General features: G+C 37.2%; 1 protein-coding gene across 1 annotated transcript; it reads right to left on the reverse strand.

Moving 5' to 3' along the window:
• Positions 1–4,645: 4,645 nt before the first annotated feature.
• Positions 4,646–6,498, reverse strand: LOC127621300 (forkhead box protein E4-like). Its single transcript, XM_052094842.1, has one exon. The coding sequence runs from the start codon at positions 6,295–6,297 to the stop codon at positions 5,032–5,034; it is 1,266 nt and encodes a 421-aa protein (XP_051950802.1). The 5' UTR covers positions 6,298–6,498; the 3' UTR covers positions 4,646–5,031.
• Between the last annotated feature and the right edge of the window lie 7,302 nt (positions 6,499–13,800).

The raw sequence follows: 13,800 nt of genomic DNA on the forward strand, positions 1-13,800 counted from the left end.
AATGAGTGTCCAAGTATACCGCCTTGCGGCTCTCAAAAACTATTTATCCAGGCACCAAATCACGTGACCACCAGTATGTTAGTATCCAGGAACTACTGGAAGTTCAGAGCCGAGAAAAGCAGCACAGGAGAGAAGGTATAGCAACTGCGTGTTATTTAAAATGAAAAAGCCTTCCGTAAAACAGGTAAAATTCCGCATGATTTATTCTTCTAGGATAGGACAACAAATAAAGTGCAAATCCATTATTAAATAAAAATGTTGGTAGCTTATTACACTGCATTTTTTATGTTCTGTTATTGTTCAAACTATCAATATAACATTGGACACAATGCATATGATGGTAATGGTGGTTATAAATTACCCATAGTCTATTAGTAGGCTAACAATAGCCTAATTTCAAGACTGATTAAATAGCCAATATATTAAAGAAAGAACGATAGAAAAAAGAAAAATATTTATATGAAATATTCTTTGCATTACATCTCGAGATGGATGTTCTTTAGGATAACAGAAAAGATGCATAAAAAATACATAAAAATAATAAATGCGTTACCGTCAAAGGGAATTAACAAATGAAAATATGATATAAATAAATAATAGGTTGTATGACATTGTAAATATAATTATTTAATATATTTCAAATATCAGTGATCATTCACAAATGTGTACTGCAGCATTAGGGGTAAATTATTTTAATTATTCAAACTAAAATTAATTCCACTTATTTACATATTTTATTTTATTTGTAAATATGGTATTTATTTGCATTTTGTTTTACCAAAACGTATTACGGTATTCGGCAGAGGCTCTTTAAATAACACAAATCGTCTAAAACACTAGTATACTATTTATTTAGTTAGCTGTTTGTTTGCTTGTCTGTCTGTCTGCTTGTTTGTTTTTGTTTGTTCATGTAAATGACACTAGGTTGTCTAGTATTATTATTTTATATCCTCCGAAAACGGGGTTTAATCGAAATGTAATAAAAAAAATAAAAATAAAAGTCTCTCCCTGCTTACGTGTGAATTCTGATGTTTCTCTTTGTATAGCTGTTATTATACTCTATATAGTCACTTCTCTGGGGTTTATGTTTTCTCTGTCAGGAATACCAAACATCTCCGTTCACGTTTTTGGCCGAACTAACAATTAACATAGGCTATAGCATACTATATGTAAACGGCAAAAATGTCGGTCTATACAACCTGCTCCGATTCGTCTAATTGTTTATGGGTGGATGACAAGCTATGCGACACAGAACTCTTCTGTCATTATGCTCATTATTCACATAAACCAAAAACCCCGTTCATGTCTCAGACGATTAAAATGAAGTCAGATTAAAATATTTTACGGTTTTTAGAAATTCCCATGTCACATTCCTCTTTTTAAAATACACTCTGTGTTTTGTCTGTCCATGTTTGTCGTTTCCAAAAGAAACTACCATTTCATCAGGCTGTCTTTGTATTGTTATTGCACAGGGAAATTCTTTAAAAAAAAAGTTAAATATTTTATTTGGATCTTTTATTCTTATTTTAAAAACGAACGACTTGTAAATTACACTGATATGTATGTTTGCATGCACAATTTGCATGCACTTGGTAAACGTGGTATAAAATATTGTTGTAGTTTATAAACTGAAGAAATCTGTTTATTTAAAACAATCCGGACGAAGCTAAACTGTGTGCCTTCTGCAAAAATAAAATAAAATAAATAAATAAATATAATTATAATTATCATCAAATACAATATTTCTGATTCCTATGACTCAAACTAGGATTTCCTCAAATTAGGCTCGGTTTTAGGGTGTATATTTTAGGAATGTTTTTCAATGAAGCCTGCACCTAATGCAATGTCAAGAAAGGATGTGCTACATCTCCTAAATCACTAAATACACTTTCATAAAATTCTCTCCTGGCTACTCAAATTGAACAAAAAGTATTTTGAAATGTCTGCACGTTTAGGGCTCTACACAACATGAATGTCAAAGTGCAAATCACAGACAACACCCTGAAAAAGACCCAGATAATCACCATCAGTTCTGGCCTAAATTGACAAAGAGGCTTCTGCCCCCTTTTATTCATCCGTTCCCTTTACCATCCGATTTTAAGTGGACTCACCAGTTGATGTGCTGAGGGCTGACAGGAATAAAAGCACTCTGGCAAAGGATACTGTAACTCAGTAAAAACTTTTATACCGATTTACTGCCACCTAGCGATTGTCTGGTGCACTCCATACATCTCAAAATTGTGCTTGAATTTTACAAATAATGTTCCGGGTTCAATATACACGTTAATCTCAATCGACAGCATTTGTGTCAATCGACAGCATTTGTGGTATAATGTTGATTACCACAAAAAAAAAAAAAAAAAACAGTTTCGCCTTGTACTTGTTTTCTGTATAAAAAAACACACACAAAAAAGAATATTTGGAGGATTTAAAGGCAGAAACGTGACGCATATGATTTTATAAAAGAACTTGCATTCATTCTACTAAAACTCGTAGGCCTATTTTATGTGAAGTTTTTTAAATCGTCGTTTTTACAGTTGACATTACTTCTTGTTTACAACTTTACACAGAAAAGGTTAGTAAGCTATTTTATCACACTAAAATCATGTTGACATGCATATTGTTTATGTCTTGTGGCTATACTTTTGAAACAGTGAGTATTTTAAAATTTACGGACTGGCCCCATTCACTTCCATTGTAGTGCCTTATTGTAACCCAGATTTATTTGTATTTTTTTAAGAAAATGAGGGGCAAGTCATAGTTGTTGTTTAGTTACAGTTATAATTAATAGATCAACCCCCATATTGCAATTCGTTATGCCTATCAAAGTTGAGTCAACTTTATTTATATAGCGACAGATTTATTCAAAGTAATATTGTTTCAAAGCAGCTTTAATCGTGATGTCTTTGCCCACACCCCAGTGAGCAAGCCAAAGGCGACAGAAAAACACTTCATAAAACTAAAAATCTCCATTAGATGTGAAGAAGAGGAAAAAGAAAACGCCTGGGAGGAACCAGACTCAGCTGGGGGAGCACATCCTTATCTGGCATTACAAAATGTACATATGTCAAATATTATCTAAATAGGAGTATTTTTTATTTTTATTAAATAACTTGTTAAAAATAAATCAATCTGTTAACAAGGGAATGTTTAAAATGTTCTGATAAATATTAAATGAGTGATTACAGTAATACGTAGCTAGTTTATAAGCCTAGTAGCCTATCCTAAATTAACTGAGAGATGCAGTCAGTGAAACGTCCTTCGCCGTAAAAAAAAAAAAAAAAAAAAAGGCATAAAGTTATTTACTCATGTAAATTCAGACTTATATCTTGGCTTGCACTGCGACGATTTTTTTTTACGAACACTTTTCTAAATTCTCGATTAACCTTTAGTATAATGGCGTTGCAATGTTCGAAATGCATATTTTATTTTGAGTCTATTGTCTCAGATTACAGTGAAAGTAAATGGAAAGATACAAGATCCACACAACTTAATTCTAGTCCGATGATCTCGTTAATTAACGAAAAATTTTACATAGCCTACTATTTAGCTTTTAGCTAACGATGTTTTTTTTTTTTTTTTTACGTGCCGTAGAGAGAGATTAAGCAGGCTCGTATTTACGTGCTTCGGGACGCCAAGCCATGGTCTTGACTTGGTGGTGCCTGACATCTAGTGGATTTTAGGTGCTGCAAATCATAATTTTACAGAGCTCAAACAGATTAGAATGAAAGTCCAATATCCTAAGATGCCCAGTCGATGTCGCACCATCACCAGCAAAATGAGTGGACGTTTACACAGTTTGTCGTGATTGTGGGTTACATAAAGCCTTTAAATATTATGTTGCATGTAAGAAAATGACAGGATTCAAACAGAAAGACAAACGCTTTTTTTTTTTTTGACAAAAATTTACATCCACAGCACAAAATGTCTATCTGATATATTATATCAAACATCATGGCACACGTGTCAATCTTCATATCGCTATTCTTACTTGTTTATCTGGTCCATACATCTGGCCAGGAATAACTGTAATTATTTACATTTTACAAATAGTTCACAATATAAAAACATATAGGCTATTGATGGATAAATATAATAATTTTGAAAAATATTGAATAACGTAGTGCTCGAATTATTTAAATGGTTCAGCGACTTAAAATAAAAACAGATATCCAATGAACCTGGTAAAAAAAGTAACCTGGCCTAATTCATGAAACACGAGCAGAGCAAATTTCTGTGTGAGTTGTTAGTTTCAATTGTCAAATTCAATTAAATGGGTACATTTAAGGGGAAAAAATGCATTGTTTTGCTTATGTTTCATAAATAAGGCCCATCATTATGTCCAAACAGATTAGAATGTTATCATTGCTTTGTACAATGAGAATTGTGTATCAACTACAAATGAATGGTTCAGTAAATTTATTTAATTTAATGAAAGAACATAGCATGGAATTACAATGGAAACAATGAATGGTTGAAAACATGAATTATTAAATATTTAGTTTTTAGCAGCTCTACGTAATGAAAACTCAACATAAACAACATAATTGTATTTTTTACATACAATTATTTACATACATTTAAAAAATGTACATGCATTTTGATTTCAAATAGCTAGATGACAAACAAAAGTAATTACTCAGAACATATTTATTGGCTTACAAAATGTTTTTTTTTTTTTTTTTTAATGGGACTGACGGTCAGTTTTCTCGTATCAGTGGGACGAGAAATATAGAAGCATACATTATATATACATATCCAAACAAAGTATCAAATTAACCTACATTGCAATAACAGAACTGTAATTCTTCTTCTTTTAGGTAACAACACAACGTGCTCATTTTGCCATGGTGCACAACTTGTGTTACACATCCAGCACTCGTAAAGATTAAGAATCAATTCGATCGTTAGCAGTGTGATGAAGGCTACCAGACGAATTCGTCAGTCGTCTGAACACTCATATGTAGTTCCTTTATCTGTTAATGTAAAACTGCAAAATGGGTTGTCAGTGCATGATATTTGGTCGATATTTCACATGTATCGCTCCAGTCCAGAGGCATAATTTGCTTGTCTCACATATGAATTATTGTAAGAGTTCATTGCTTGCCCGGAAAGACCTAAAAGGGGATCTGTAAGCTCGGCGCACGACCCAGAGCGCACAGCTGGCAGCGAAATCCTGTTCCCTGTACAATACACATGTGAACCATCCGGAGAGAAGCTGGACTGCGTGACCCCGGACAAGTGTGTAGGTGAAGCCGACGGGGGGTAAGTGTAGCCGACTGTCATGTTGGTAGTAAGAGATCCGGTGTTCCTGCACAGCATGTTACCTGTAGGGTTTACCGACTGGGTCTGAAAGCAGGTTGGATCAGAAGTAGATACGGAACAGCTGGAGGTCATGGTACCCAGGTCTCCTGTGCCCAGGCCGAGGGACTGTGGGTTGAGGTCTCCTCCTGGTCCGCTTTGCATCACTGACTGCTGACTAATAATGTTATCGATGCTGAACATCCTGGGCTGACCTTGCGCGACCCCGGCCGATGTCTGATAGTGATGGAGCATCGCTGGGTGCGGAGATCCAGTCAGCTGAGACCCGTAGCCCGACGTCATACCCGGGTACAATGTGTTGGCGTATGTCTGTCTGCCCATTGGTGTGGGCGTGAAAGCACTGGAGCTTTGCATGTACCCAGGATATGTGCTAACATCAGTCCGCTTGAACCTTTTCCTCCTTCGCAAAAAACTTCCGTTGTCAAACATGTCCTCAGCGGCTGGGTCAAGCGTCCAATAGTTCCCTTTGCCAGGCCTACCGGGTTCCCGAGGGATCTTCACGAAACAGTCGTTGAGGGTGAGATTATGACGTATAGAATTTTGCCACTTTTTCGAGTTCTCACGGTAAAAGGGAAAGCGCTCCATGATAAATTTATAGATGCCTCCCAGGGTAAGTTTTCTCTCAGGTGAATTGGCAATGGCCATTGCTATAAGGGCGATGTAACTGTAGGGCGGTTTTCCTCGCTGTACGGGCCTTTTCCTTCGCCGGCTTCCAGTGGCGAGCAGATGCTCCTCGGTTTGTCCCAGTGAAAGCCCTTCCTCTTTGTCTGTGTTTGGACTGCTGCCCTGAGGCTCAGCTTTAACGAGAACACCATCTTTGGAACGGACTTGGTGGTTCAGTGATGGAGGAATCGGTGAGTCCAGGCTCACGTTAGGAGACACCACCACTGGACTGGCCGCCTCGGCTGGCGACTGCTGGGAGTCTGCCGTCATGTTGCACATGCCCGTGAAATATGAAAAATCAGCAAGATTCATAAAAGTTGTTTTGTATAATATTTTTGAGTAAATTTAAGTTTAATTTGAAAAATAAATAAAATAAAAATGTTTTCTTAGTTTGCCAAAGTATGAATGCTGACAATAAAGTTGAAAGATTCGTGTTCTCAGCTGTAGATTAGAGAGGTGTTTGTCTAACCAGGTGAGTGAGTCGGGGGTAGTTTTATAGAGCGGGCCGAGTGACGACACGGGCTGCCTCATGACGACTGATTGGGCGCTGTAAATCCCCCCTCACTTACAAAGAAAGTTAGGTCAAAATTCACGTTAAAAATTCTAAATTCACGTTAGACTGACAAATTCAGATTTTGTTAAAACTGCAATTGCAAAAATATAGTAAAGCCCATTAAACTTTGACTTTTCATTATCTACCAAAAGTCAAAAGAAATATCCAAAGTTTAAAAGATGCTAAATAAATAACACACATAAATACTCTAGAAAACAAAAACCTACTTTGTTAATGCTTATATATATATATATATATATTATAAAAAATGTTTTATATATATATATATATATACATACACCATGCTTAATGTAAACTGTCAAACCTTGATTCGTCTTCTGTCCTTTAAGGAAACCCATAAAGGAAGTGGTACCTGATCCCTGATTTTGACCCTGTGGAATATAGGCTACATGTGAGATTTGAGAGAAGGCAAAGTAGCTGACATAATAGATTCCACTGACTTTGGGGTCTAAAGAGTGACAGGATTAAGAAGGAAATGATGGGGAGGTGGAAGTTAAACACTCTTGAATTAAACAATGTTACTTGAACTGTCTCACTGAGGACAATTACTTGTTACAGATATGAAAAAGATTAAACTTTGCCAAAAATGATTTGGTTGACAGAATTAAATCCAAAACTCACTAGCAAGTTTCATCTTTGATCTCTCTCTCTCTCTCTCTCTCTCTCTCTCTCTCTCTCTCTCTCTCTCTCTCTCTCTACACACACACACACACACACACACACACAGTTTGCCTAGTTCAATGTATCTAAGACAGAAACAACAAACAGTTTCTGCAACTGAAACAACTGACGTCTCAGTAAATTTATAATAAGCCTCTAAAAACAGCAATTGAGCTAAAAAAAAAGAACTTTACAGAATGTTAAGAAAGTACTGTGTTTTATTTGTATTCTCCAAAATGAGACTAAAAATATGTCTTTAACAAAAGTCTTTGTTACATGGTTATTACAGCATCATTGCAACACCTCTGACCCAAGATATTATTGATCGAGTAACAGAAAGACTATAATAGTCTATGTGCACATGCACTGCACAGATAAATCTCTATGGTTGTAATGAATAGTTAATACTATCAGGGAATTACGAGGGCTTTACTTTTCAAAACAAAGGATCTACAGGAAGGTCAGAAGATAAAAAGTAACTCTAGAGTTTTTTTTACTCTCTCTCTCTCTTTGAATGCATATAATAAGCCAATGTCCAGAGCACAGATCTAACGCAGATCAAAGCACAGATCTAAAGCTCAAAGTTTTCTGTATATATTGTCAATATATATATTTATCTAGTAAGTGCTTTAAGTAGGAGTGAGCAAGAGAGTGATGATTAGTAAGATGGAGAAACTGAACAAACAGTATTTTTTAAAGTGAGGTTTAATTCAACAGTGCTAAGTAGCCCTCTGAGTCTGACAGATAAGAAAAAAATGGTAGGATGAATAAGACCAGAGTCATAAACCATGACAGTGTCCATCCCTGCCCACACTCCTCACTGCACCGACACAAAGCATGTGGCCAGACAAACTAAGCCCAGCTAGCCGAACATAGTGGCTAACAGCTTCAGACAGGCGTGGGATCAGAGTTGTATTCAAGCAGGATCTGCCCCTAGTGCTGCCAGGTCAGGCAGACAAACAAGGGCTACAGCCAGGAAACATCCCCTCATCCACCACCCCCAGGGCCCATCATCTCACAGTAATCCCCGTAATATTACTCCCACATCACAAACACACACACACTAGAGAACACTGCAGATACATGCAGTGTCCCAACTCTTACAAAATACTGTATGATTTTTTTATGTCTCCACATACAGTAATATACTGTAATGTAATGTGAACACATAAGTATACATACATTGGCATATGTTATATCATGACAGCTGTGTCAGCATCTACAACAAAGTATATAAATGAATTACCCAGGGCCTTGTTTGAGGTGGTATACAGTTGAATATAAGTTTAATGGCCCTGGAGCTATTAAATAAAAAATACATCCATGTCTGTCTCCCCTGGATCTTTATGTAACTTCAAGCAAAGGAATGATAAAACCTTTGGTACCAACATAGCTACAGCTGCCCCAAATATTTGGACACTTGATTACTAGCATTGCATTAGATCAAGGATTTTCAAACTTTTTGAGCCCCAAATTGGCCCTCATCCTGAAATACAAAGGGAGATCTTAATGTATAAAAAAATACCCATTTTATTCTGTATGAGCATGTTAATAAGCGTGATATCATTAAGACAATGTAATATAAAAAATAAAATTAATGGCTTTTATATTGTCATTGTATGATAGCCAGAATTTTTCAAAGTGTATAATGCCTTAAATGTTGTTTTGTTTATCACACAAAGTGATGATATCTCACCAGAAGACTTGGAATATAGTGCATAAATCACACTGACTACTTTTGCTGTGGCTTTATGGCATTTTTTGGTCCTTTTCGAGTTTGACAGACCAGAGTCACTATTCACATGCATTACTGCTAATAAACCCTGTGAAGAACTTATAAAAACCTTGTGTTCCACGGAGTTAAAGAAAGTCATACAGGTTTGGCAACATAAAAAAGTAATGACAGAACTTTCATTTTTTTGGCAAGCTACTCTTTAAAGATTTTTTCACCCACTATTAATGTCTAGAAAACCAAACGAAACAGTAAAAATGTCAAAGTTGCAAATATCTAATTTTCTCTGAAACTTTGCGCAGACCACCTAGCACTCCTGTGCGGCTCCCTGATGTTCACTGGACCCCAATTTAAAAAAAAAACTCTGCATCAGATGAAAAAATATTAATCCAAGAGTCATCTACAAACAAATGATGCTCAACCTTTTCTATGAACTATCTTCACCTTTATTAAGCTACTTCTTTGTTTAAATATTTAGCTTGAAATGTGTGCTCACGCAATCATTTTTTTTATTAAATCCAACTTGGTTTGAGACATTGTTATCTATGACATATACATTTTTAGTGTCCAAATACTATATTAAACGCTGTCAAAACTTTTTCTTGTTGGAAGAGATGCACTTAAAATTCAGCTTGGCATCCACTTTTCCTTTATCTGTCATTCTCTCAGAGCAGAGAGAGGGATGTGAAGGAAAAGGGAGAGAAATTCAGAGAGAATTGCTGAGTAAACACTTGGAACTCATTCATTTTCACATTAGCTCCAGGCAGGGTTAGGTTTTGAGAGGGGGTGCATGTGTGTGTGTGTGTGTGTGTGTGTGTGTGTGTGTGTGTGTGTGTGTGTGTGTGTGTGTGTGTGTGTGTGTGTGTGTGTGTGTGTGTGTGTGAAAGAATGAGAGGGAGTGAATGAGGGAAGAGCGAACAGGAGAAAGAGCTTCCCCCTTTTCTTACCCAAGCTCATCAAGTACGGACCAGGGCTCCTGAAAACGGCAGGATTAGTGGAGGGCCGGGGCTCGGTCAGGTCGGCTCAGCCCACATCACTCCTGTACTGCACGCTACACTGCTTCGCTAAAGCACTCCAGTATGGTTCTCACAGATACACACATGCATACACAAAGACACAATGCATATACACACTTACTAGCAAGCTCTCACAAAAATTCATCACATAGGTCACTGACAGGCATCATCGGTCAAGAGTGGCACAAACATTTGCTGTAATTCTGACACAAAACAAACTTGTTCCACATACTTTTTCTTACTCTCTTGTACAACTGCAAACAAGAGTTCTAAAATAAAAATGAGAACATCCATTTAAATTTATTATCCTCTTTTAGCATTTTAAGCACCCCTAAGCATGTTGCTACTAAGCTACATGCATTGGTCAACCTGTATATAAATTGGTTGATCTTATCAACAAACTCTTAATGACAGTGCTTAGTGATTTTGACCCTCAGGGCCTGTGCCCAGGCACAAAGAAAAAAAACATACGTTCACTAGAAAAAGCACTGTTAGATCATCAGCAAAAAAATTTTTTTATTACAATCTTCTTTTAAAGTGGAGCAAGACCATATAGTTACTACACGATGGTACATATGGTATATGATATGACAAAATGTGAAAATGATCAAAGTCCAGTACAAATGATAACTTTATTTACTGAAGTGACATTAGCACAGTTACTTGCTGCATGCAGTTCAAAAGAAATAATAATGTTTTTTTTTAATACAAAATAATGATGTTTTCGAAAGACACCATTCTGAACTAACCCTGAAACAGGTAAACAAGTATATGACTGAACCTGTCAAACAGGAATATCCATCAACAATTAAACTAATAACAAAAAGCAAGGATTCAACAGTGGTTCTATCTGCCTCTAAATCCACTGGGTGTGCCTAATACAGAATTTAGATCTCGATAGAGTAAACTTCAGGATGACCGCATCGCTGCTGATGAAACCACGTTGGGGAAGAACCAATGTCTCTTATTTTAGGGACAAATCAAAGTATACTGTCTGTAGCACTACTGAAAATTCATTATGAAGTAAAACCTTATTCATTCTGCCTTATGCATTATATTATATTCAGAGCCCACTGAGGGGGGAAAAGCTTCATTTTGTTTTTTTGAAAACTGGAACTGAAAAAATGACCACCCTCCAGCGGTGGTAGTCTAGGTTTTGTTGGGTTTGTTGATTCTCCAGTCTGCTGTTCTAATCGGGAATTGCCCTGAGCAGGCAGAAGATTTCTGAAGTGTTAGGTGGCCCAGACCGCTGCCTGACTGACAAATGTGTCAGTGTCTGTGTAGAAGCAAACAGGGGAGCTGTGAAATTTCTTAAAGCACTAAAGATCTCACAGTGAATACAAAAACATTAGGTTGACTTTTCTTGAGCTAAACTAGAGGGGCACCAAAAGTGAGTTGTTCGGAGCTGTACAGTGAGAAGAATTCATATTTTATGAACTCTACCCCCAAACCCCAACCCAAAATCTAACCATCAGTGGAATTAAAATGTAATGTTAAAGGGGAAACTCATCGCTAATTATGCAAACGCAACTACTTCCTGGTTTCAACACGAGATGAGGGTCTTGCACGCAGCTGAAGCAATGTGCTATCAGTCAAAGGGGAAGTTAAACACACTTGAACCGATGCAAAAATATCTGATGGGAGATGGTGCTAGTCACTATCTCGGCATAATAGGTCCAATGTCAGGGTACTGAACATTCCGACTTCCCCTGTGGTCATGTTCTCAGATCACAGGAATTATTTAAATGCAAAAGACTAGTAAAAAGATTTTTTAAAATGTATTACAAATGGTGTCATTAGAATTCAATTTTGGGGTTTTGTACAAGATTTGAATGAACATTTTGAAAGTAATTTGAATAAACATGAAAGAATTAATAAATAGTTGTTCATTCAAACATACAGTGAAATAGACCCTAAGGCTATCCACCAATAAATTCCAGTGGAAAGAAATTAAAGAGTGACGCAAGAGGGGCCACCAGTTCAGTGATGAGAAACCAAGATGACCAAAAAAACACAAAGGCCTTCTGTCTTATTCCAGTTTTATCTTTCAACAGACACTTTTCCTTGTCTTTACTCTTCTCATATAATGGAGGGGGGGGGTGCTCTGGTAAAAGTTTGGTTAGATTCCAAGAAAATTCTGTAACGTTCCAGTTAGGTTCTTAATGTTACCATGTTAGTATAAATGGTTAACATTTAATCAAGTGCCTTCGTAAAATATGCCTATTCTTCACTTTGCCCACATTGTTCAACAAGGATTTTTCTTTATTTAATTTTTCATTTATGGAAACTGTTCATAACTGAACAGTAAGCTGAATGGTGTGAAAGGATTAAATGGAATCAGCCTGTCCAGTCTGGCAGAAGTCGTGGTCTCCAGGTACTGTATCTGTGATGTAGCTGAGCATTGAATAGTGATGAGAGATGGCACTCCAGCATCTCTAAACCTTTATTACATAGAGAGAGAGAGAGAGAGAGAGAGAAAGAGAGAGAGAGAGAGAGAATAAAGAGGGATAGGGAAAAGAGGAGGAAGAATGAGGTTGTGGCAAGACAATGTATATCATACACATCTGTGGGCCTACATTCTGCTCACACTCACAAACAGGGCCAGCATCACACAAGCACACACAGTTCTCAGCTTTTATCTTCATGACATTTCATTAAAACAGAAAGGTCAGATACAGGCAGGTGTCTGATGAGTTCCTCACCTTACATGCTCCTCCCACAACTCATCCAGTAACATTCACACACAACACTTTCTTATAAACTTGGAATACATGGCATCAGATGCATAGAAGTTATAGGAATTTCACTATTCAACTCCGTGGTCCCTGTTTCATCTAGACTGCATGGATTAAAGTGTTTTGTTGCACTTGTTTACAGAAGGAGGATTCTCGTACATGTCTCTTAAGTTCCAAGCACTGAGTCACATTACAAGGTTTGAATAGGTGGTAAAGTGGTCTAGACCTGTGCCTAATAGAAGAGAGAAGGCCTGGATTATTTACCCACCCATGTAAGGATTATAGAGCATTTTAACCTGTCCATTAGTCCATTAGTGCTGGACCATCTCAGACAGATAGGCTACCTGAAAAATGTCTCCCAGCTCACTCAGTCTCGATCTCTTTCCTCACCTGAGCTCTAATCCACTCCTCCAGAAGCCTGATCTGTTAGAGCTAGGTGGCTGAACTAAGATTCCTGCTTCCTCCCTTTTCTCTTCTGCTCTTCTCTAATGGCTTACTCTCTTGTTCACTATGATGTAATACTGACCCTTAGCCAAGTGGGCTTGTCCCTAAAGAGTCAGAAATACAAAGCTATGAAAATGCATCTCTAATGGATATGTGCCTTGATATGGGAGTGGTGGTGGCGTAGTGGCTAAAGCACAGGGCTGTTAATCAGAAGGTCACAGGTTCTAACCCCACGGCCACCACCATTGTGTCCTTGAGTAAGACACTTAACTCCTGTAATAATTGCACTGTAAGTCGCTTTGGATAAAAGCGTCTGCCAAATGCATAAATGTATAAATGTAATGTAAATGTAATGGAAGAAGTTAAGAACTGTGGACAGTGCACTCCAAACAGATGTTACATAGAGGAGACCAGGGCTAAAATGTCACATGGGAAAGTCACACTGAAAGCATCGCAGCTAGGTAACTCTGTCCCTTCTGCTACGTACGGCAAGCTGTGAGCGCTGAGTGCATGAAGTGTCCAACTTTCCATTTCCTGTTTTTACGGTAAAAAAGAAGGGCATCTTCCGGGTACTCCTAGTACACTTCTTTTTGTTGTATTTTCAGTTAACATACTAATCACACTACTTACGCTACTAAATTACATAGAATAGTG

Source organism: Xyrauchen texanus, chromosome 27, assembly GCF_025860055.1.
Source record: "Xyrauchen texanus isolate HMW12.3.18 chromosome 27, RBS_HiC_50CHRs, whole genome shotgun sequence".
NCBI classification, from domain to species: Eukaryota; Metazoa; Chordata; class Actinopteri; order Cypriniformes; family Catostomidae; genus Xyrauchen; species Xyrauchen texanus.

Bases quoted from the DNA above. Each gene is read 5' to 3' on its own strand.
- LOC127621300 (XM_052094842.1), bottom strand. From the start codon at position 6,297: ATGAATCTTGCTGATTTTTCATATTTCACGGGCATGTGCAACATGACG.